This window comes from Oncorhynchus mykiss, chromosome 21, assembly GCF_057628025.1.
Source record: "Oncorhynchus mykiss isolate SJ-2025 chromosome 21, ASM5762802v1, whole genome shotgun sequence".
NCBI classification, from domain to species: Eukaryota; Metazoa; Chordata; class Actinopteri; order Salmoniformes; family Salmonidae; genus Oncorhynchus; species Oncorhynchus mykiss.
In genome coordinates this window covers 2800157-2825721 of record NC_143042.1, presented here as the reverse complement: position 1 = coordinate 2825721, position 25565 = coordinate 2800157, and the positions used below count along the sequence as shown (strand labels likewise).

The 25565-nt window shown below is 46.9% G+C and overlaps 1 protein-coding gene across 1 annotated transcript in view; it reads right to left on the bottom strand.

The window, feature by feature from the left end:
• LOC110515322 (PDZ domain-containing RING finger protein 4-like) overlaps positions 1-24106 on the bottom strand; it is an 85329-nt gene extending 61223 nt beyond the window's left edge. The window contains exon 1 of the mRNA XM_090215007.1: positions 23528-24106. Coding sequence (XP_090071133.1) covers positions 23528-23596 — 69 coding nt within the window. The 5' untranslated portion in view covers positions 23597-24106. The remainder of the gene's footprint in view (positions 1-23527) is intronic.
• Between the last annotated feature and the right edge of the window lie 1459 nt (positions 24107-25565).

Here is a 25565-nt window from a genome sequence, read left to right as displayed (position 1 = left end):
TAGGGTCTTCTCAGTATCAGACCACTCCTAACTTAGGGTCTTCTCAGTACCAGACCACTCCTAACTTATGGTCTTCTCAGTACCAGACCACTACTAACTTGGGGTCTTCTCAGTACCAGACCACTACTAACGTAGGGTCTTCTCAGTACCAGACCACTCCTAACTTAGGGTCTTCTCAGTACCAGATCACTACTAACTTAGGGTCTTCTCAGTATCAGACTACTCCTAACTTAGGGTCTTCTCAGTACCAGACCACTACTAACTTAGGGTCTTCTCAGTACCAGACCACTCCTAACTTAGGGTCTTCTCAGTACCAGACCACTCCTAACTTATGGTCTTCTCAGTACCAGACCACTACTAACTTGGGGTCTTCTCAGTACCAGACCACTACTAACATAGGGTCTTCTCAGTACCAGACCACTCCTAACTTAGGGTCTTCTCAGTACCAGACCACTACTAACTTAAGGTCTTCTCAGTACCAGACCACTCCTAACTTAGGGTCTTCTCTGTACCAGACCACTACTAACTTAGGGTCTTCTCAGTACCAGACCACTCCTAACGTAAGGTCTTCTCAGTACCAGACCACTCCTAACTTAGGGTCTTCTCAGTACCAGACCACTACTAAAGTAGGGTCTTCTCAGTACCAGACCACTCCTAACTTAGGGTCTTCTCAGTACCAGACCACTCCTAACTTAGGGTCTTCTCAGTACCAGACCACTACTAACTTAGGGTCTTCTCAGTACCAGACCACTACTAACGTAGGGTCTTCTCAGTACCAGACCACTACTAACGTAGGGTCTTCTCAGTACCAGACCACTCCTAACTTAGGGTCTTCTCAGTACCAGACCACTACTAACTTAGGGTCTTCTCAGTACCAGACCACTCCTAACTTAGGGACTTCTCAGTACCAGACCACTACTAACTTAGGGTCTTCTCAGTACCAGACCACTCCTAACGTAAGGTCTTCTCAGTACCAGACCACTCCTAACTTAGGGTCTTCTCAGTACCAGACCACTCCTAACTTAGGGTCTTCTCAGTACCAGACCACTCCTAACTTAGGGTCTTCTCAGTACCAGACCACTCCTAACTTAGGGTCTTCTCAGTACCAGACCACTACTAAAGTAGGGTCTTCTCAGTACCAGACCACTCCTAACTTAGGGTCTTCTCAGTACCAGACCACTCCTAACTTAGGGTCTTCTCAGTACCAGACCACTACTAACGTAGGGTCTTCTCAGTACCAGACCACTACTAACGTAGGGTCTTCTCAGTACCAGACCACTACTAACTTAGGGTCTTCTCAGTACCAGACCACTCCTAACTTAGGGTCTTCTCAGTACCAGACCACTACTAACTTAGGGTCTTCTCAGTACCAGACCACTACTAACTTAGGGTCTTCTCAGTACAAGACCACTACTAACGTAGGGTCTTCTCAGTATCAGACCACTACTAACTTAGGGTCTTCTCAGTACCAGACCACTACTAACTTAGGGTCTTCTCAGTACCAGCCCACTACTAACTTAGGGTCTTCTCAGTACCAGACCACTCCTAACGTAGGGTCTTCTCAGTACCAGACCACTCCTAACTTAGGGTCTTCTCAGTATCAGACCACTACTAACTTAGGGTCTTCTCAGTACCAGACCACTACTAACTTAGGGTCTTCTCAGTACCAGACCACTACTAACGTAGGGTCTTCTCAGTACCAGACCACTACTAACGTAGGGTCTTCTCAGTACCAGACCACTCCTAACTTAGGGTCTTCTCAGTATCAGACCACTACTAACTTAGGGTCTTCTCAGTACCAGACCACTACTAACTTAGGGTCTTCTCAGTATCAGCCCACTCCTAACTTAGGGTCTTCTCAGTACCAGACCACTACTAACTTAGGGTCTTCTCAGTATCAGACTACTTCTAACTTAGGGTCTTCTCAGTACCAGACCACTACTAACTTAGGGTCTTCTCAGTACCAGACCACTCCTAACTTAGGGTCTTCTCAGTACCAGACCACTCCTAACTTATGGTCTTCTCAGTACCAGACCACTACTAACTTGGGGTCTTCTCAGTACCAGACCACTACTAACATAGGGTCTTCTCAGTACCAGACCACTCCTAACTTAGGGTCTTCTCAGTACCAGACCACTACTAACTTAAGGTCTTCTCAGTACCAGACCACTCCTAACTTAGGGTCTTCTCAGTACCAGACCACTACTAACTTAGGGTCTTCTCAGTACCAGACCACTCCTAACGTAAGGTCTTCTCAGTACCAGACCACTCCTAACTTAGGGTCTTCTCAGTACCAGACCACTACTAAAGTAGGGTCTTCTCAGTACCAGACCACTCCTAACTTAGGGTCTTCTCAGTACCAGACCACTCCTAACTTAGAGTCTTCTCAGTACCAGACCACTACTAACTTAGGGTCTTCTCAGTACCAGACCACTACTAACGTAGGGTCTTCTCAGTACCAGACCACTACTAACTTAGGGTCTTCTCAGTACCAGACCACTCCTAACTTAGGGTCTTCTCAGTACCAGACCACTACTAACTTAGGGTCTTCTCAGTACCAGACCACTACTAACTTAGGGTCTTCTCAGTACCAGACCACTACTAACGTAGGGTCTTCTCAGTATCAGACCACTACTAACTTAGGGTCTTCTCAGTACCAGACCACTACTAACTTAGGGTCTTCTCAGTACCAGACCACTACTAACTTAGGGTCTTCTCAGTACCAGACCACTACTAACGTAGGGTCTTCTCAGTACCAGACAGCTACTAACGTAGGGTCTTCTCAGTACCAGACCACTCCTAACTTAGGGTCTTCTCAGTATCAGACCACTACTAACTTAGGGTCTTCTCAGTACCAGACCACTCCTAACTTAGGGTCTTCTCAGTATCAGACCACTCCTAACTTAGGGTCTTCTCAGTACCAGACCACTCCTAACTTATGGTCTTCTCAGTACCAGACCACTACTAACTTGGGGTCTTCTCAGTACCAGACCACTACTAACTTAGGGTCTTCTCAGTACCAGACCACTCCTAACTTAGGGTCTTCTCAGTACCAGACCACTACTAACTTAGGGTCTTCTCAGTACCAGACCACTCCTAACTTAGGGTCTTCTCAGTACCAGACCACTACTAACTTAGGGTCTTCTCAGTACCAGACCACTCCTAACGTAAGGTCTTCTCAGTACCAGACCACTCCTAACTTAGGGTCTTCTCAGTACCAGACCACTCCTAACTTAGGGTCTTCTCAGTACCAGACCACTACTAACTTAGGGTCTTCTCAGTACCAGACCACTCCTAACTTAGGGTCTTCTCAGTACCAGACCACTACTAACGTAGGGTCTTCTCAGTACCAGACCACTCCTAACTTAGGATCTTCTCAGTACCAGACCACTACTAACTTAGGGTCTTCTCAGTACCAGACCACTCCTAACGTAAGGTCTTCTCAGTACCAGACCACTCCTAACTTAGGGTCTTCTCAGTACCAGACCACTCCTAACTTAGGGTCTTCTCAGTACCAGACCACTACTAACTTAGGTTCTTCTCAGTACCAGACCACTCCTAACTTAGGGTCTTCTCAGTACCAGACCACTACTAACGTAGGGTCTTCTCAGTACCAGACCACTCCTAACTTAGGGTCTTCTCAGTATCAGACCACTACTAACTTAGGGTCTTCTCAGTACCAGACCACTACTAACGTAGGGTCTTCTCAGTACCAGACCACTCCTAACTTAGGGTCTTCTCAGTATCAGACCACTACTAACTTAGGGTCTTCTCAGTACCAGACCACTACTAACTTAGGGTCTTCTCAGTATCAGACCACTCCTAACTTAGGGACTTCTCAGTACCAGACCACTACTAACGTAGGGTCTTCTCAGTACCAGACCACTACTAACTTAGGGTCTTCTCAGTACCAGACCACTACTAACTTAGGGTCTTCTCAGTATCAGACCACTACTAACGTAGGGTCTTCTCAGTACCAGACCACTCCTAACTTAGGGTCTTCTCAGTATCAGACCACTACTAACGTAGGGTCTTCTCAGTACCAGACCAGTCCTAACTTAGGGTCTTAACAGTATCAGACCACTACTAACTTAGGGTCTTCTCAGTACCAGACCACTACTAACTTAGGGTCTTCTCAGTACCAGACACCTACTAACTTAGGGTCTTCTCAGTACCAGACCACTACTGACGTAGGGTCTTCTCAGTACCAGACCACTCCTAACTTAGGGTCTTCTCAGTACCAGACCACTCCTAACGTAGGGTCTTCTCAGTACCAGATCACTACTAACGTAGGGTCTTCTCAGTACCAGACCACTCCTAACTTAGGGTATTCTCAGTACCAGACCACTACTAACTTAGGGTCTTCTCAGTGCCAGACCACTACTAACGTAGGGTCTTCTCAGTACCAGACCACTACTAACGTAGGGTCTTCTCAGTACCAGACCACTCCTAACTTAGGGTCTTATCAGTATCAGACCACTACTAACTTAGGGTCTTCTCAGTACCAGACCCTTACTAACTTAGGGTCTTCTCAGTATCAGACCACTCCTAACTTAGGGTCTTCTCAGTACCAGACCACTACTAACGTAGGGTCTTCTCAGTACCAGACCACTACTAACTTAGGGTATTCTCAGTACCAGACCACTACTAACTTAGGGTCTTCTCAGTATCAGACCACTACTAATGTAGGGTCTTCTCAGTACCAGACCACTCCTAACTTAGGGTCTTCTCAGTATCAGACCACTACTAACGTAGGGTCTTCTCAGTACCAGACCACTCCTAACTTAGGGTCTTCTCAGTATCAGACCACTACTAACTTAGGATCTTCTCAGTACCAGACCACTCCTAACTTAGGGTCTTCTCAGTACCAGACCACTACTAACGTAGGGTCTTCTCAGTACCAGACCACTCCTAACTTAGGGTCTTCTCAGTACCAGACCACTACTAACTTAGGGTCTTCTCAGTACCAGACCACTACTAACTTAGGGTCTTCTCAGTACCAGACCACTACTAACGTAGGGTCTTCTCAGTATCAGACCACTACTAACTTAGGGTCTTCTCAGTACCAGACCACTACTAACTTAGGGTCTTCTCAGTACCAGCCCACTACTAACTTAGGGTCTTCTCTGTACCAGACCACTCCTAACGTACGGTCTTCTCAGTACCAGACCACTCCTAACTTAGGGACTTCTCAGTATCAGACCACTACTAACTTAGGGTCTTCTCAGTACCAGACCACTACTAACTTAGGGTCTTCTCAGTACCAGACCACTACTAACGTAGGGTCTTCTCAGTACCAGACAGCTACTAACGTAGGGTCTTCTCAGTACCAGACCACTCCTAACTTAGGGTCTTCTCAGTATCAGACCACTACTAACTTAGGGTCTTCTCAGTACCAGACCACTCCTAACTTAGGGTCTTCTCAGTATCAGACCACTCCTAACTTAGGGTCTTCTCAGTACCAGACCACTCCTAACTTATGGTCTTCTCAGTACCAGACCACTACTAACTTGGGGTCTTCTCAGTACCAGACCACTACTAACGTAGGGTCTTCTCAGTACCAGACCACTCCTAACTTAGGGTCTTCTCAGTACCAGACCACTACTAACTTAGGGTCTTCTCAGTACCAGACCACTCCTAACTTAGGGTCTTCTCAGTACCAGACCACTACTAACTTAGGGTCTTCTCAGTACCAGACCACTCCTAACGTAAGGTCTTCTCAGTACCAGACCACTCCTAACTTAGGGTCTTCTCAGTACCAGACCACTCCTAACTTAGGGTCTTCTCAGTACCAGACCACTACTAACTTAGGGTCTTCTCAGTACCAGACCACTCCTAACTTAGGGTCTTCTCAGTACCAGACCACTACTAACGTAGGGTCTTCTCAGTACCAGACCACTCCTAACTTAGGATCTTCTCAGTACCAGACCACTACTAACTTAGGGTCTTCTCAGTACCAGACCACTCCTAACGTAAGGTCTTCTCAGTACCAGACCACTCCTAACTTAGGGTCTTCTCAGTACCAGACCACTCCTAACTTAGGGTCTTCTCAGTACCAGACCACTACTAACTTAGGTTCTTCTCAGTACCAGACCACTCCTAACTTAGGGTCTTCTCAGTACCAGACCACTACTAACGTAGGGTCTTCTCAGTACCAGACCACTCCTAACTTAGGGTCTTCTCAGTATCAGACCACTACTAACTTAGGGTCTTCTCAGTACCAGACCACTACTAACGTAGGGTCTTCTCAGTACCAGACCACTCCTAACTTAGGGTCTTCTCAGTATCAGACCACTACTAACTTAGGGTCTTCTCAGTACCAGACCACTACTAACTTAGGGTCTTCTCAGTATCAGACCACTCCTAACTTAGGGACTTCTCAGTACCAGACCACTACTAACGTAGGGTCTTCTCAGTACCAGACCACTACTAACTTAGGGTCTTCTCAGTACCAGACCACTACTAACTTAGGGTCTTCTCAGTATCAGACCACTACTAACGTAGGGTCTTCTCAGTACCAGACCACTCCTAACTTAGGGTCTTCTCAGTATCAGACCACTACTAACGTAGGGTCTTCTCAGTACCATACCAGTCCTAACTTAGGGTCTTAACAGTATCAGACCACTACTAACTTAGGGTCTTCTCAGTACCAGACCACTACTAACTTAGGGTCTTCTCAGTACCAGACACCTACTAACTTAGGGTCTTCTCAGTACCAGACCACTACTGACGTAGGGTCTTCTCAGTACCAGACCACTCCTAACTTAGGGTCTTCTCAGTACCAGACCACTCCTAACGTAGGGTCTTCTCAGTACCAGATCACTACTAACGTAGGGTCTTCTCAGTACCAGACCACTCCTAACTTAGGGTATTCTCAGTACCAGACCACTACTAACTTAGGGTCTTCTCAGTACCAGACCACTACTAACGTAGGGTCTTCTCAGTACCAGACCACTACTAACGTAGGGTCTTCTCAGTACCAGACCACTCCTAACTTAGGGTCTTCTCAGTATCAGACCACTACTAACTTAGGGTCTTCTCAGTACCAGACCCTTACTAACTTAGGGTCTTCTCAGTATCAGACCACTCCTAACTTAGGGTCTTCTCAGTACCAGACCACTACTAACGTAGGGTCTTCTCAGTACCAGACCACTACTAACTTAGGGTATTCTCAGTACCAGACCACTACTAACTTAGGGTCTTCTCAGTATCAGACCACTACTAATGTAGGGTCTTCTCAGTACCAGACCACTCCTAACTTAGGGTCTTCTCAGTATCAGACCACTACTAACGTAGGGTCTTCTCAGTACCAGACCACTCCTAACTTAGGGTCTTCTCAGTATCAGACCACTACTAACTTAGGATCTTCTCAGTACCAGACCACTCCTAACTTAGGGTCTTCTCAGTACCAGACCACTACTAACGTAGGGTCTTCTCAGTACCAGACCACTCCTAACTTAGGGTCTTCTCAGTACCAGACCACTACTAACGTAGGGTCTTCTCAGTATCAGATCACTACTAACTTAGGGTCTTCTCAGTACCAGACCACTACTAACGTAGGGTCTTCTCAGTACCAGACCACTCCTAACGTAGGGTCTTCTCAGTACCAGATCACTACTAACGTAGGGTCTTCTCAGTACCAGACCACTCCTAACTTAGGGTCTTCTCAGTACCAGACCACTACTAACTTAGGGTCTTCTCAGTACCAGACCACTACTAACGTAGGGTCTTCTCAGTACCAGACCACTACTAACGTAGGGTCTTCTCAGTACCAGACCACTCCTAACTTAGAGTCTTCTCAGTATCAGACCACTACTAACTTAGGTTCTTCTCAGTACCAGACCACTACTAACTTAGGGTCTTCTCAGTATCAGACCACTCCTAACTTAGGGTCTTCTCAGTACCAGACCACTACTAACGTAGGGTCTTCTCAGTACCAGACCACTACTAACTTAGGGTCTTCTCAGTACCAGACCACTACTAACTTAGGGTCTTCTCAGTATCAGACCACTACTAACGTAGGGTCTTCTCAGTACCAGACCACTCCTAACTTAGGATCTTCTCAGTATCAGACCACTACTAACGTAGGGTCTTCTCAGTACCATACCACTCCTAACTTAGGGTCTTCTCAGTATCAGACCACTACTAACTTAGGGTCTTCTCAGTACCAGACCACTCCTAACTTAGGGTCTTCTCAGTACCAGACCACTACTAACTTAGGGTCTTCTCAGTACCAGACCACTACTAACGTAGGGTCTTCTCAGTATCAGATCACTACTAACTTAGGGTCTTCTCAGTACCAGACCACTACTAACGTAGGTTCTTCTCAGTACCAGACCACTCCTAACGTAGGGTCTTCTCAGTACCAGATCACTACTAACGTAGGGTCTTCTCAGTACCAGACCACTACTAACTTAGGGTCTTCTCAGTACCAGACCACTACTAACTTAGGGTCTTCTCAGTATCAGACCACTACTAACGTAGGGTCTTCTCAGTACCAGACCACTCCTAACTTAGGATCTTCTCAGTATCAGACCACTACTAACGTAGGGTCTTCTCAGTACCATACCACTCCTAACTTAGGGTCTTCTCAGTATCAGACCACTACTAACTTAGGGTCTTCTCAGTACCAGACCACTCCTAACTTAGGGTCTTCTCAGTACCAGACCACTACTAACTTAGGGTCTTCTCAGTACCAGACCACTACTAACGTAGGGTCTTCTCAGTATCAGATCACTACTAACTTAGGGTCTTCTCAGTACCAGACCACTACTAACGTAGGTTCTTCTCAGTACCAGACCACTCCTAACGTAGGGTCTTCTCAGTACCAGATCACTACTAACGTAGGGTCTTCTCAGTACCAGACCACTACTAACGTAGGGTCTTCTCAGTACCAGACCACTCCTAACTTAGAGTCTTCTCAGTATCAGACCACTACTAACTTAGGTTCTTCTCAGTACCAGACCACTACTAACTTAGGGTCTTCTCAGTATCAGACCACTCCTAACTTAGGGTCTTCTCAGTACCAGACCACTACTAACGTAGGGTCTTCTCAGTACCAGACCACTACTAACTTAGGGTCTTCTCAGTACCAGACCACTACTAACTTAGGGTCTTCTCAGTACCAGACCACTACTAACTTAGGGTCTTCTCAGTATCAGACCACTCCTAACGTAGGGTCTTCTCAGTACCAGATCACTACTAACGTAGGGTCTTCTCAGTACCAGACCACTCCTAACTTAGGGTCTTCTCAGTACCAGACCACTCCTAACTTAGGGTCTTAACAGTATCAGACCACTACTAACTTAGGGTCTTCTCAGTACCAGACCACTACTAACTTAGGGTCTTCTCAGTACCAGACCACTCCTAACTTAGGGTCTTCTCAGTACCAGACCACTACTAACGTAGGGTCTTCTCAGTACCAGACCACTCCTAACTTAGGGTCTTCTCAGTACCAGACCACTACTAACGTAGGGTCTTCTCAGTATCAGATCACTACTAAGTTAGGGTCTTCTCAGTACCAGACCACTACTAACGTAGGGTCTTCTCAGTACCAGACCACTCCTAACGTAGGGTCTTCTCAGTACCAGATCACTACTAACGTAGGGTCTTCTCAGTACCAGACCACTCCTAACTTAGGGTCTTCTCAGTACCAGACCACTACTAACTTAGGGTCTTCTCAGTACCAGACCACTACTAACGTAGGGTCTTCTCAGTACCAGACCACTACTAACGTAGGGTCTTCTCAGTACCAGACCACTCCTAACTTAGAGTCTTCTCAGTATCAGACCACTACTAACTTAGGTTCTTCTCAGTACCAGACCACTACTAACTTAGGGTCTTCTCAGTATCAGACCACTCCTAACTTAGGGTCTTCTCAGTACCAGACCACTACTAACGTAGGGTCTTCTCAGTACCAGACCACTACTAACTTAGGGTCTTCTCAGTACCAGACCACTACTAACTTAGGGTCTTCTCAGTATCAGACCACTACTAACGTAGGGTCTTCTCAGTACCAGACCACTCCTAACTTAGGATCTTCTCAGTATCAGACCACTACTAACGTAGGGTCTTCTCAGTACCATACCACTCCTAACTTAGGGTCTTCTCAGTATCAGACCACTACTAACTTAGGGTCTTCTCAGTACCAGACCACTCCTAACTTAGGGTCTTCTCAGTACCAGACCACTACTAACTTAGGGTCTTCTCAGTACCAGACCACTACTAACGTAGGGTCTTCTCAGTATCAGATCACTACTAACTTAGGGTCTTCTCAGTACCAGACCACTACTAACGTAGGTTCTTCTCAGTACCAGACCACTCCTAACGTAGGGTCTTCTCAGTACCAGATCACTACTAACGTAGGGTCTTCTCAGTACCAGACCACTCCTAACTTAGGGTCTTCTCAGTACCAGACCACTACTAACTTAGGGTCTTCTCAGTACCAGACCACTACTAACGTAGGGTCTTCTCAGTACCAGACCACTACTAACGTAGGGTCTTCTCAGTACCAGACCACTCCTAACTTAGGGTCTTCTCAGTATCAGACCACTACTAACTTAGGGTCTTCTCAGTACCAGACCACTACTAACTTAGGGTCTTCTCAGTATCAGACCACTCCTAACTTAGGGTCTTCTCAGTACCAGACCACTACTAACGTAGGGTCTTCTCAGTACCAGACCACTACTAACTTAGGGTATTCTCAGTACCAGACCACTACTAACTTAGGGTCTTCTCAGTATCAGACCACTACTAACGTAGGGTCTTCTCAGTACCAGACCACTCCTAACTTAGAGTCTTCTCAGTATCACACCACTACTAACGTAGGGTCTTCTCAGTACCAGACCACTCCTAACTTAGGGTCTTCTCAGTATCAGACCACTACTAACTTAGGGTCTTCTCAGTACCAGACCACTCCTAACTTAGGGTCTTCTCAGTACCAGACCACTCCTAACTTAGGGTCTTCTCAGTACCAGACTACTACTAACGTAGGGTCTTCTCAGTACCAGACCACTCCTAACTTAGGGTCTTCTCAGTACCAGACCACTACTCACGTAGGGTCTTCTCAGTATCAGATCTCTACTAACTTAGGGTCTTCTCAGTTCCAGACCACTACTAACGTAGGGTCTTCTCAGTACCAGACCACTCCTAACGTAGGGTCTTCTCAGTACCAGATCACTACTAACGTAGGGTCTTCTCAGTACCAGACCACTCCTAACTTAGGGTCTTCTCAGTACCAGACCACTACTAACTTAGGGTCTTCTCAGTACCAGACCACTACTAACTTAGGGTCTTCTCAGTACCAGACCACTACTAACGTAGGGTCTTCTCAGTACCAGACCACTCCGAACTTAGGGTCTTCTCAGTACCAGACCACTACTAACTTAGGGTCTTCTCAGTACCAGACCACTCCTAACTTAGGGTCTTCTCAGTACCAGACCACTACTAACTTAGAGTCTTACCGTAACTTGCCATTTCAATGTAAATCTCCCATTAAAATCAATATTTAGTATTGTCTATGTCAAGTTAGCAGAAAAACATTTAATTGGGCCTTTTCAAATAAAGTGTTACCATGGAAACATATCCAATATGCTCCACGGGTCCTTCACGCACACTGCAGTGTGCAGTCTTGTATAACATATCAACATGGGAAGGATATATGACAAGGGCTCTGCAGAGGTCAGCTGTTCTCTCTCATTCCCTGGTCTGGCTAGGAGGTAAAACGATCAAATCAGCAGCTACAGGTCAGCTGTTCTCTCTCATTCCCTGGTCTGGCTAGGAGGTAAAACGATCAAATCAGCAGCTACAGGTCAGCTGTTCTCTCTCATTCCCTGGTCTGGCTACGAGGTAAAAATATGAAATCAGCAGCTACAGGCCAGCTGTTCTCTCTCATTCCCTGGTCTGGCTAGGAGGTAAAACGATCAAATCAGCAGCTACAGGTCAGCTGTTCTCTCTCATTCCCTGGTCTGGCTACGAGGTAAAAATATGAAATCAGCAGCTACAGGCCAGCTGTTCTCTCATTCCCTGGTCTGGCTACGAGTTAAACATATCAAATCAGCAGCTACAGGTCAGCTGTTCTCTCTCATTCCCTGGTCTGGCTACGAGGTAAAAAGATCAAATCAGCAGCTACAGGCCAGCTGTATTCCAGCAGAGCAGAACATTGCAACCGTCCACACGGGAGACATGGGGTGCCTCCCAAACGGCAACCGCGTCTCTACTTCCTAAAGTGGCTGAAGAAATGTGGCATGCCGCCCGGGTCCTCTTTACATACTAACGCTGCACCATCAAGAGCGTCTTGACCTGCATCATGGCCTGGTACGGGATATTGCTCCGACCAACGACCCAAGGCCCTCTAGCGGGTGGTAGAGACGGCCCAGTACATCACTGGGGCTGTGTTCCCACCCATCCAGGACAGGTACTTGAAACAGTGCCTGAGGAGCGCCCGCAACATCATCATACATTGCCATCGGGCTGACGGTATCGGAGCATGAGGTCTGATACCAACAGGCTCAGAGACAGTTTCTATCTATAAGCCATCAGACTGCTGAACACTTGAACTGGACTGACCACCTGCACTGACTCTCTGCACTTTAGCACACATCTGCTGCTACCAGACACTTACTATACTGCTACATTTATACACTTGTGTATGTGTACCTGCGCGTGTGTCGCTGCATGTGTATGTGTGTCCCTGCATGTGTGTGTGTGTTCAAAGCCAGTGGTTACACTCAAGCCAGCAGACAGACAAGTGTTGCCTGTCATGTACCCGTCCCAGTAAATGTGCTTGTCTCTCCGTTTCAGAAATCACTGCTGTGTTTGTCAGGCTGATCTAGCTGCTGGTGGACACCAGATCAATCAAACGGCATGTTTTCCATTCCTCACCTTTCTTCTTGGGCGTCACATTTATTGAGCCAGGGACATCATTCACAGAACTGCTCTGGCAGGGGAAGATGGATGATTACATTTGTGGCTGACAGTTTTGGAGATGGAGAACGCACCAGGGTTCCCAGGTAGAAGAAGAATAGGTTTAGGTGTAGATTAGTACACACACACATGCAGACAGGGAGGGAGGGAGGCAGAAAGGGAGGGAGACAGTGAGACAGAAAGGGAGTGAGACAGTGAGACAGGGAGGCAGAAAGGGAGGGAGACAGTGAGACAGGGAGGGAGACAGGGAGGGAGACAGGGAGGCAGTGAGACAGGGAGGGAGGCAATGAGATAGGGAGGGAGACAGGGAGGCAGTGAGGAGGCAGTAAGGCAGGGAGGGAGACAGGGAGGCAGTGAGACAGGGAGGGAGGCAGGGAGGGAGACAGGGAGGCAGTGAGACAGGGAGGGTGACAGGGAGGGAGACAGGGAGGCAGTGAGGAGACAGGGAGACAGTGAGACAGGGAGGGAGGCAGGGAGGGAGACAGGGAGGCAGTTAGACAGGGAGGGTGATAGGGAGGGAGACAGGGAGGCAGTGAGGAGGCAGTAAGGCAGGGAGGGAGGCAGTGAGGAGGCAGGGAGGCAGGGAGGCAGGAGGAGGCAGTGATGAGGCAGGGAGGCAGGGAGGGAGACAGGGAGGCAGTGAGGAGGCAGTGAGGAGGCTGTGAGGAGGCAGGGAGGGAGACAGGGAGGCAGTGAGGAGGCAGTGAGGAGGCAGGGAGGCAGTGAGGAGGCAGTGAGGAAGCAGTGAGGAGGCAGTGAGGAGGCAGGGAGGGTGACAGGGAGGCAGTGAGGAGGCAGGGAGGGAGACAGGGAGGCAGTGAGGAGGCAGGGAGGGAGACAGGGAGGCAGTGAGGAGGCAGGGAGGGAGACAGGGAGGCAGTGAGGGAGACAGAGAGGCAGTGCCTATTTAACAAGGCAAAGTCAGTTAAGAACAAATTCTCATTTTACAATGACGACCTATCCCGGCCAAACCCTTCCCCTAACCTGGACGACGCTGGGCCAATTGTTCACCGCCCTATGGAAATGTGCATGCACATATATATTTTCTCTCTCTCTCTCTCTCTCTCTCTCTCTCTCTCTCTCTCTCTCTCTCTCTCTCTCTCTCTCTCTTCTCTCTCTCTCTCTCTCTCTCTCTCTCTCTCTCTCTCTCTCTCTCTCTCTCTCTCTCTCTCTCTCTCTCTCTCTCTCTCTCTCTCTCTCTCTCTCTCTCTCTCTCTCTCTCTCTCTCTCTCTCTCTCCTCTCTCTCTCTCTCTCTCTCTCTCTCTCTCTCTCTCTCTCTCTCTCTCTCTCTCTCTCTCTCTCTCTCTCTCTCTCCTCTCTCTCTCTCTCTCTCTCTCTCTCTCTCTCTCTCTCTCTCTCTCTCTCTCTCTCTCTCTCTCTCTCTCTCTCTCTCTCTCTGAAACCCACTGTTGATTGTGATGAGGTAATGCTCCAGCCAGGTTGTGTGACCATATGTGACTGTCTGACCACAGCTTCCCCTGCTCTGTTTGATCCTCTGTGAGCACCGTAGGAGGTGCAGAGGTAGAGTGGCCCCTCCATGCTGTTGACCAGACTAGGCATGTGGCAGAGCATCTGTCTCTATATGGTGACAATATCGATGGACTGGCCTGAAGACGCTGGGAGATAGTTGGTCCCTTGCGCTATTCGGTCATTTACTGTCAGTTCGTCAGTCAGTTACTGTCAGTTCCCCTCAGTTACTATCAGTCAGTCATTTAGTCAGTCAGTTACTGTCAGTTCCCCTCAGTTACTATCAGTCAGTCAGTTACTGTCAGTTCGTCAGTCAGTTACTGTCAGTTCCCCTCAGTTACTATCAGTCATTCAGTTAGTCAGTCAGTTACTGTCAGTTCCCCTCAGTTACTATCAGTCAGTCAGTTACTGTCAGTTCATCAGTCAGTTACTGTCAGTTCATCAGGCAGTTACTGTCAGTCAGTCAGTCAGTTACTGTCAGTTCATCAGGCAGTTACTGTCAGTTCATCAGTCAGTTACTGTCAGTCAGTCAGTTACTGTCAGTTCATCAGTCAGTTACTGTCAGTTCATCAGGCAGTTACTGTCAGTTCATCAGTCAGTTACTGTCAGTTCCCCTCAGTTACTATCAGTCAGTCAGTTACTGTCAGTTCATCAGTCAGTTACTGTCAGTTTGTCAGTCAGTTAATGTCAGTCAGTCAGTTACTGTCAGTTCATCAGGCAGATACTGTCAGTTCATCAGTCAGTTACTGTCAGTCAGTCAGTCAGTTAATGTCAGTTCCCCTCAGTTAATATCAGTCAGTCAGTTACTGTCAGTTCATCAGTCAGTTACTGTCAGTTCATCAGTCGGTTACTATCAGTCAGTCAGTTACTGTCAGTTCATCAGTCAGTTACTGTCAGTTTGTCAGTCAGTTAATGTCAGTCAGTCAGTTACTGTCAGTTCATCAGGCAGATACTGTCAGTTCATCAGTCAGTTACTGTCAGTCAGTCAGTCAGTTAATGTCAGTTCCCCTCAGTTAATATCAGTCAGTCAGTTACTGTCAGTTCATCAGTCAGTTACTGTCAGTTCATCAGTCGGTTACTATCAGTCAGTCAGTTACTATCAGTCAGACGATTACTATCAGTCAGTCAAAGAGAGCCTAGATAAACAGCTGAAAACACACCTACAACTATCCCAGTGACTCTGCCAGGTCCTCCTGGAGAAGAAGACTGGGATGGTTTTCTCTAGAGAGGAAGACATGCCAGGCTGGTGGGACAAAAGACAAGGAATACATTTCCAATGCCGGTCCCAGTAGGGAGAACCAACAATAAACATTCACACCTCAGTCATGAATCGTCTAGGGCTGGTGAGGCTAGCAGGGTCAGCCAGACAGGAATTGTGTTAAAATGGTTAGAATGTGTGAAAATAACAGAGGGGGGTGGGTGGAGGGTGGACAGTTGAATTAGTCGGTAAAGGACGATTATTCATGTAACATGAAAGATATAGAATAGTGGCAAAAGTCTGGTGGTATGAGATTCACACCAGTGTATTATCGGAAACAAAGGATGGAGTGGAAAGAGAGAGAGACAGAGCGAGAGAGATAGAGACAAAGATAGAGACAGAGAGAGCGTGAAAGAGAGAGAGAGAGAGAATGAGAAAAGAGAGTGAGAGGGGGAGGGGGAGAGAGGGAGGAGTGGGACAGGGAGATAGAGACTGAAGGAGTGGGACAGGGAGATAGAGACTGAAGGAGTGGACAGGGAGATAGAGACTGAAGGAGTGGGACAGTGAGATAGAGACTGAAGGAGTGGGACAGGGGATAGAGACTGAAGGAGTGGGACAGGGAGATAGAGACTGAAGGAGTGGGACAGGGAGATAGAGACTGAAGGAGTATGACAGGGAGATAGAGACTGAAGGAGTGTGACAGGGAGATAGAGACTGAAGGAGTGGGACAGGGAGATAGAGACTGAAGGAGTGGGACAGGGAGATAGAGACTGAAGGAGTGTGACAGGGAGATAGAGACTGAAGGAGTGTAACAGGGAGATAGATACTGAAGGAGTGTGACAGGGAGATAGAGACTGAAGGAGTGGGACAGGGAGATAGAGACTGAAGAAGTGTGACAGGGAGATAGAGACTGAAGGAGTGTGACAGGGAGATAGAGACTGAAGGAGTGGGACAGGGAGATAGAGACTGAAGGAGTGTGACAGGGAGATAGAGACTGAAGGAGTGGGACAGGGTGATAGAGACTGAAGGAGTGGGACAGGGAGATAGAGACTGAAGGAGTGTGAGAGAATATGTGAGGGAGAGGGAGGCCTATAAAGAGAGAGATTAACAGAAGCCCTCCCTTTCACTGCTGTGCTCTACCTAACACACAGTAACACTGACCACACTTTCAGCCTACTGTGCTAGGAGCGCTCTCCTCCTGTTCTCTTTCCCTCCTCTCCCTCCATCCCCCGTCTCCTCGTTCCTTATCTCCCTGAGGTACCTCTGTATAATATCTGAACCCATCTCCTCCTCTAAACAGTGTGAGTAGTAGCACGTTTCTCTATCGCTCTCTCTTCTCTCAGTAAGATGCCTGGTGCTGATGCTCAGAGAACTACAGGTGATGTTGTGTCTGGATTATAGGTGCTGGGTATTACCTGGTACTGGATAAACTGTACATACAGAAATACACACACACACAAACACACACACACACACACACACACACACACACACACACACACACACACACACAGAGCATTTTCTAATAAAAGTCGATCTTGTCACTCTAGCTATCAGCACCAGAATTCCTCCAGTCCTACATCTGTACTCTTCATCTGAGAACAGGTGGAGAGGGACTTCACTGTCATTTCTCAGACAGATGCTGCCAGTTTCCTGGGTCGTACTATAGCCTAGAGATGCCCCAAAGGACCCACCGTGGGCCTGGCCTGCCTGAGTTTGACAAGGCCAATCTTCCTGTTACCCGACGAGGCAGACAAAAGAGACATTCTCGTCCCAATTAAAGCACAGGAGCGTTTAGTAAAATAGCTTAATGAGCTCGCCGATCAGCGTAGCGTGAAAACAGTCATTAGCAACAGCTTTTAGGTAGCGGGGCTAGCCTAGTGTCTGCCGCACACACTCACTCACACACGCGCATGCGCAAGCTGCTCTCCTGGTGTAATTATCTTTGATAGAGAGGGGGGGGGGGGACAGACAGAGAGAGCGAGAGAAAGAGAGAGTGAGAGAGAGAAACAGGGAGAGAGAGAAACAGAGAGAAGAGAGAGAGAGAGAGAGAGAAAGAGAGAGAGAGAGAGAGAGTGAGCAAGCGAGTGAGCAAGAGAGACAGAGAGAGGCATCTTCCCCTATATTTGGAACAAAGGACTGATAACCCATCCACAAAAGTGGAGACAAATTTGACCCCAATAACTACCGTGGATTGCGTCAACAGCAACCTTGGGAAAATCCTCTGGATTAACAGCAGACCTGGTCATTTCCTCAGTGAAAACAATGTACTGAGCAAATGTCAAATGGGCTTTTTACCAAATTACCGTACGACAGACCACGTATTCACCCTGCACACCCTAATTGACAAACAAACAATCCAAAACAAAGGCAAAGTCTTCTCATGTTTTGTTGACTTCAAAAAAGCTTTTGACTGAATTTGGCACTCTGGTCAGATGAGACTAAAATTGAGCTTTTGACCATCAAGAAAAACGCTATGTCTGGCACAAATCCAACACCTCTCATCACCCCGAGAACACCATGTTTTCATCGGCAGGGACTGCGAAACTGGTCAGAATTGAAGGAATGGATGGATGACGCTAAATACAGGGAAATTCTTGAGGGACACCTGTTTGTCTTCCAGAGATTTGAGACTGGGACGGAGGTTCACCTTCCAGCAGCACAATGACCCTAAGCATACTGCTAAAGCAACACTTGAGTGGTTTAAGGCGAAGAGAGAGAGAGAGAGAGAGAGAGAGAGAGAGAGAGAGAGAGAGAGACAGAGAGAGAGAGAGAGAGTGAGAGAGTGAGAGAGAAATAGAGAGAGAGACATTACTGTTACATTTGATTGTTTATTTGTTAACATGTGTTTCCCATGCCAATAAAGTCATTGAATTGAAATGTAATGTAATTGAAATTGAATTGAAATGGAATTGAAATAGAAATGTAATTTAATTGAAATGTTATTGAAATAGAAATGTAATTTAATTGAAATGTTATTGAAATAGAAATGTAATTTAATTGAGAGTGTCACACCTTGATCTGTTTCACCTGTCTTGAGATTGTCTCCACCCCCTCCAGGTGTCGCTTATTATCCCTGGTGTGTGTTTCCTGTCACTCTGTGCCAGTTCGTCTTGTATGCTTTTCAAATCAACCAGAGGTTTTCCCATACTCATGCGGTTTTTGACCCTTGCCTGTTTCCGTACCCGCCTGCCTGACTTTCTGCCTGCCCTGACCTCGAGCCTGCCTGCCACTCTGTACCCTCCTGGACTCTGAACTGGTTTTGACCTTTTGCCTGTCCACAATCATTCTCTTGCCTACCCCTTTTGGATTGTTTAATAAATATCAAGACCCAAACCATCTGCCTCCCGTGTCTGCATCTGGGTTTCACCTTGTGCCCTGAGAGAGAGAGAGAGAGAGAGAGAGAGAGAGAGAGAGAGAGAGGAGAGGAGAGAGAGAGAGAGAGAGAGAGGAGAGAGAGAGAGAGAGAGAGAGAGAGAGAGAGGTGAGAGAGAGAGAGAGAGAGAGAGAGAGGGAGAGGAGAGAGAGAGAGAGAGAGAGAGAGAGAGAGAGAGAGAGAGGTGAGGAGAGAGAGAGAGAGAGAGAGAGGAGAGAGAGAGAGAGAGAGAGAGGAGAGGAGAGAGAGAGAGAGAGAGAGAGAGGAGAGGAGAGAGAGAGAGAGAGAGAGAGAGAGAGAGAGAGAGAGAGGTGCAGGGAAGAGACAACACCAGGAGCAGCAGACAGTCCATGTCTCAATTGTCTCAAGGCTTAAACATCCTTCTTTAACCCGTCTCCTCCCCTTCATCTACACTGATTGAAGTGGATTTAACAAGTGACATCAATAAGGGATCATAGCTTTCACCTGGATTCACCTGGACAGTCTATGTCATGGAAATAGCAGGTGTTCATAATGGTTTGTATACTTAGTGTATGTCCATGACATAGCTAAGTTTGTCGCTGGTATGGGCTAGTAAATATCCTAAACCAAGCTAAAACCTGGGGAGAGAGGAGGAGAGAATTCACTTTCTGTTTCTTCTGCTGCTGGCTGGCTTGCTAATGTTCACTCAAATACGTTTTTCCACATGTAATTTATGAAATGAGATTTTCCTTCCATAAAGATTGGAATTGTGTCAATATGTTGTGAATATTGTCGAAAAATCCTCACAGCCGGGGGAGTGTAACTTGGTGCACACCAGCTCATCGTGTACAGTGGCTTACAGCCATGTTCCTCCACCATGTACAGTAGCCTACAGCCATGTTCCTCCACCATGTACAGTAGCCTACAGCCATGTTCCTCCACCATGTGCAGTAGCCTACAGCCATGTTCCTCCACCATGTACAGTAGCCTACAGCCATGTTCCTCCACCATGTGCAGTAGCCTACAGCCATGTTCCTCCACCATGTACAGTAGCCTACAGCCATGTTCCTCCACCATGTACAGTGGCCTACAGCCATGTTCCTCCCCCATGTACAGTGGCCTACAGCCATGTTCCTCCACCATGTACAGTAGCCTACAGCCATGTTCCTCCACCATGTACAGTGGCCTACAGCCATGTTCCTCCCCCATGTACAGTAGCCTACAGCCATGTTCCTCCACCATGTACAGTAGCCTACAGCCATGTTCCTCCACCATGTGCAGTAGCCTACAGCCATGTTCCTCCACCATGTACAGTAGCCTACAGCCATGTTCCTCCACCATGTACAGTAGCCTACAGCCATGTTCCTCCACCATGTACAGTAGCCTACAGCCATGTTCCTCCACCATGTACAGTGGCCTACAGCCATGTTCCTCCACCATGTACAGTGGCCTACAGCCATGTTCCTCCACCATGTACAGTGGCCTACAGCCATGTTCCTCCACCATGTACAGTAGCCTACAGCCATGTTCCTCCACCATGTACAGTAGCCTACAGCCATGTTCCTCCACCATGTACAGTAGCCTACAGCCATGTTCCTCCACCATGTGCAGTAGCCTACAGCCATGTTCCTCCACCATGTACAGTAGCCTACAGCCATGTTCCTCCACCATGTACAGTAGCCTACAGCCATGTTCCCTCCACCATGTACAGTGGCCTACAGCCATGTTCCTCCCCCATGTACAGTGGCCTACAGCCATGTTCCTCCCCCATGTACAGTAACCTACAGCCACGTTCCTCCGCCATGTACAGTAGCCTACATCCATGTTCCTCCACCTGTACAGTGGCCTACAGCCATGTTCCTCCACCATGTGCAGTAGCCTACAGCCATGTTCCTCCACATGTACAGTAGCCTACAGCCATGTTCCTCCACCATGTACAGTAGCCTACAGCCATGTTCCTCCACCATGTACAGTAGCCTACAGCCGTACGAGTTATAGAAATTGCCATCTTGTGTTCGGGGCTTTTCGGCAGTCTTCGTGTTTTTTATATGCAGGGAGCATAAATTGTACATTTGTAAACTTACAAAGAATTGTTGAAGTTAGAACCCATGTATATTTAGTTGATATACAGTCATGGCTAAAATGTTTGAGAATGACACAAATATTAATTTTCGCAAAGTTTGCTGCTTCAGTGTCTTTAGATATTTTTGTCAGATGTTATTATAGGAATACTGAAGTATAACTACAAGCATTTCATAAGTGTCAAAGGCTTTTATTGACAATTACCTTAATTTGATGCAAAGACTCAATATTTGCAGTGTTGGCCCTTCTTTTTCAAGGCCTCTGCAATCTGCCCTGGCATGCTGTCTATTAACTTCTGGGCCACATCCTGACTGATGGCAGCACATTCTTGCATAATCAATGCTTGGAGTTTGTCAGAATTTGTGGGTTTTTGTTTGTCCATCCGCCTCTTGAGGATTGACCACAAGTTCTCAATGGGATTAAGGTCTGAAAAATTGGCTGACAAGGCTGGAAATTCTCCAGCCTTGTCCTCGTCAACACTCACACCTGTGTTAATGAGAGAATCACTGACATGATGTCAGCTGGGCCTTTTGTGGCAGGGCTGAAATGCATTGGAAATGTTTTTGGTGGATTCAGTTCATTTGCATGGCAAAGAGGGACTTTGCAAATAATTTCAATTCATCTGATCACTCTTCATAACAATCTGGAGTATGTGCAAATTGCCATCATACAAACTGAGGCAGCAGACTTTGTGAAAATTAATATTTGTGTCATTCTCAAAACTTTTGGCCACGACTGTACAGTACAGCAACAACTACATAAATATCTACTAAGGTCCATTATCTGCTACCTGCATTTTAAAACTACAACATTTTCTCTCAGCCTCATCGCAAAGTGTGTAGAATAGCAGGACATTAGATTTAAAACTACAACATTTTCTCTCAGCCTCATCGCAAAGTGTATAGAATAGCAGGAAATTAGATTCAAAACTACAACATTTTCTCTCAGCCTCATCGCAAAGTGTATAGAATAGCAGGAAATTAGATTTAAAACTACAACATTTTCTCTCAGCCTCATGGCAGAATGTGAACAAAAGCATGAGATGAGCTATAATTATTTTTCTTTTTTAAATCACTGCCTCATGGAGAAAAAAAGTGTAGAATTGCAGAAAAGTAGCTTTAAAACTGCAACATTTTCTCTTAGCCTCATGACAAAATGTGTAGAATGACACTGGGGCAGTCCGGCCCTGGGAAAGAATAGGTTTGGACACCTGGTAACCCAAGGTTACTCTTTCTATCAATTAGTGGTTTTGTCTCATGTGCTGTTCTGGGTCTCTGCTGACACAAGCAGACATGAAAACTGAACGAGGAGGGTGGAGTCAAATGCTTCCTCTGGCAGACAGTATCAAACTTAGAGGACAAAAACACTGGATACCTGCTACTCAACAATAACATGCACACCCAGGTGGTACCTTCCGTTCCTATTTTATCAACCCATCGAGAGCTTGGAACAACACAGTTCTATGAGGTTATAACAATTCTTACAGAATTGACTCTACAGTCCCAACTTTCATTGGTTTGAATGAAGTCAGTTATTTTTATATTGAATTATTTTGAACTTAACAGCATGCGTTGGGGTATTTAATGTACGGTATAGGTAGAGAACATTGAACAGAACAAGACTGGGTCAATAACTCCATTTTGTAAACAAATGACGATAGAACCGTAGCAGTAGTTCCAAACTCTTGACATTCCATTCAAGCGCAATCAAATAAATTTATCATGCATTCACTAAATTGCTCATTTCCCATTAAAACAATAAACCAGATGTAAAAATAATACAAGCCATTAGACATTTTGTGTTGTTGTGAAAAGGAAAAGGGCTCAACTCTTAATGCTCCGACACTCATTAGTGGTGCCTAAAAGAGACTCTGTTTGATTATAAAGGTTTTATAAATGAAAGAGAAACCACACTGCCACAAACAGGCAGCGATATTTCATATGTTGTGCTTTGATGTACTCAGTATCCCATCCTCCCATGGAAACAGCACGCAGGGAAAGATGAGCAGAAGTGAGAGCATCATGAACCCCTCTGAAGCCAGCAGAGGACAATTACTGAACTTGTTCCTTACATCTTCTGCTGAGGAGAAATAACTAACTGTCCCTTCTGTGTCTCTTCTCTCTCTCCCTTCTCTGTTCTCTCTCTCCCTTCTCTCCCTTCTCTCTTCTCTCTCTCCCTTCTCTCTTCTCTCTCCCTTCTCTCTCTCCCTTCTCTCTTCTCTCTCTCCCTTCTCTCTTCTCTCTCCCTTCTCTATTCTCTCTCTCCCTTCTCTCTTCTCTCTCCCTTTTCTCTTTGAAGAGAATACTGCATATTCTGCCTGCCTGACTAACTGTCTCCCTGCTTAGAATAAATTGTCTCATTTTCTCTCTCATTTGCTTGCCTTCTAATCTAAAAGTATCCTCTTTCTCTTTCTGAAAACACCCTCACACGTTCCCACCAAATCGCAAAGATAGGAACCCTTCCAATCTTCCAGTGTGAAAAACGTGTCACATCTAGCACAGTGTCAAGTCTCACTTACCTGTGAAATCTCATACAGCAGCTTGTAGTGTTCCTCCCGTTTCTGTAAAGAGCACAAATTGCAGCCCATTCTAGTTGTCGTGGAGATGACAGGCGGCGGCGGTGCGCGGTGGGTCCCCCAGGGTAGATATGCAGAGGATCACACAGGGGGCTCTGCCTGAAAACCCGGCTCCGTTTTTCATCAGGGTGTCCTTAGAAAGACACTCTTCTCTCACCCTCACACACACAGCGGTACCACAGTACACACACACTCCGATACACCAATACTAAGCTCCAAGCTCCAGGATCCAGCAAAGTGTCTTGTGTTGGGAGTCCTCTCAGAGTGTGTGTGTTGTGTGTTGTGTTGGGAGTCCTCTCAGAGTGTGTGTGTTGTGTGTTGTGTTGGGAGTCCTCTCAGAGTGTGTGTGTGTGTGTTGTGTTGGGAGTCCTCTCAGAGTGTGTGTGTTGCATTTGTCAATAGAAGAAGCAATCAGCTCCTCTCTCTCCTCTTTATTTCTCTCTCTCTCTTACACACACTCTCTCTCATTCCCCCTCGTCTCCCTCTCTCTCTCCTCTCTCTTTCTCTCTCTCTCTCGCTCTCTCTGTCTGTCACTATGAGCACACATTCATACACACGCTGGGCTTGTAGAGACACACCCCTCTCTCTGTCAGGCTTGCTGCACATCACCACACCTACTGTGGTTCATGAATAATAATCAAGCTCATTGGCTGTTCTGTTAGGGGGAGGAGTAAGGGGGAGGGGGAGGATTCTCAAAGCTCTGATACAATACTGAGCTGGTACTGTGCTTAATGTGTGTGTGAGTGGGGAGTGGGGGGGATCTCTGGGTGTGTGTGTGTCTGCATTTGTGTGTATGTGTGTACGCGTTCCCTTGCATATACAGTATAGTACCTCTAAACAAAGCCATGAAAAGCCTCAACCTTCTTTATTGGACATTCAATGTATTTTACACAATTGAACTGTTACAAAACACAATACATTGACATCTAGATTTCAAACACGGATCAATCTAATTCTAATTCAATCAGATAGCCTTTTCAAAGTGAAAAGTGATAGAAGAGAAGTGGCATTTTGTGAAGTGAAATAGATTTCCAGTCGGCCAGTGATTGTAACTAAACAGATCCTCTCAGAGCTAGTAGACAAGGGCACCCTGATTGACACAGGAAGAGACACAGACGGAGGGTATTGATTGGATCAAATTAGCTTCCACTCCAACTGCCCTCACACTGCAGGAGGGAGGGAGGGAGGGAGGGAGGGAGGGAGGGAGGGAGGGAGGGAGGGAGGGAGGGAGGGAGGGAGGGAGGGAGAAAGTGGGGAGAGAGAGAGCGAGAGAGAGGGAGGAAGTGGGGAGAGGGAGGGAGAGAGGGGGGGGGGGGGAAGTGGGGAGAGAAAGGGACAGAGACAAAGAAAGTGGGGAGAGAGAGATAGAGAGAGAGAGAGATAGGTAGGGAGGTAGAGTGATAGAGACTAATCCGATGTTCAGTTATACCCCCCAGTCTGGAGAGAGACCAACCATCTGTCTTCACACCATGTTCAGTAAAGGCAGCAGCATCACAGTGACTTTTAAAATGCCCCAGTCCCACCCTTATCCCCCAGAGTGGACGCAGTCAAGGGCATCAGATCACAGGACAGCTCCTATACAGATAACACTGTCCCCATCCGGTGAGGTCACCAACTGACTGACCAACTGTCTCCACTGACCTCTGAAGGTGACTCCTCACTCCTCCCGGGTAACATCACTCTCACTAACTAACGACCTTCAGGGCCAGTTTCCTGGACACAGATTAAGCCTATCTCTGGCCATAAAGCCAATGTCAATGAAGATGATCCATTGAGCGTGCTTTTTAGTCTGGGACGATAGGCTTCATCTGAGTCCGGTAAACAGGCCTCTAGGGTCCACCCCTCCTGAATGGCACTGGATCTGGATTGGATACACATGGGACAGGACAGATGCCTCGGCGAGAGTAAATCAAATCAATCAAATCAAATAGTATTTGTCACATGCTTGGTAAACAACAGGTGGAGGCTAACAGTGAAAAGC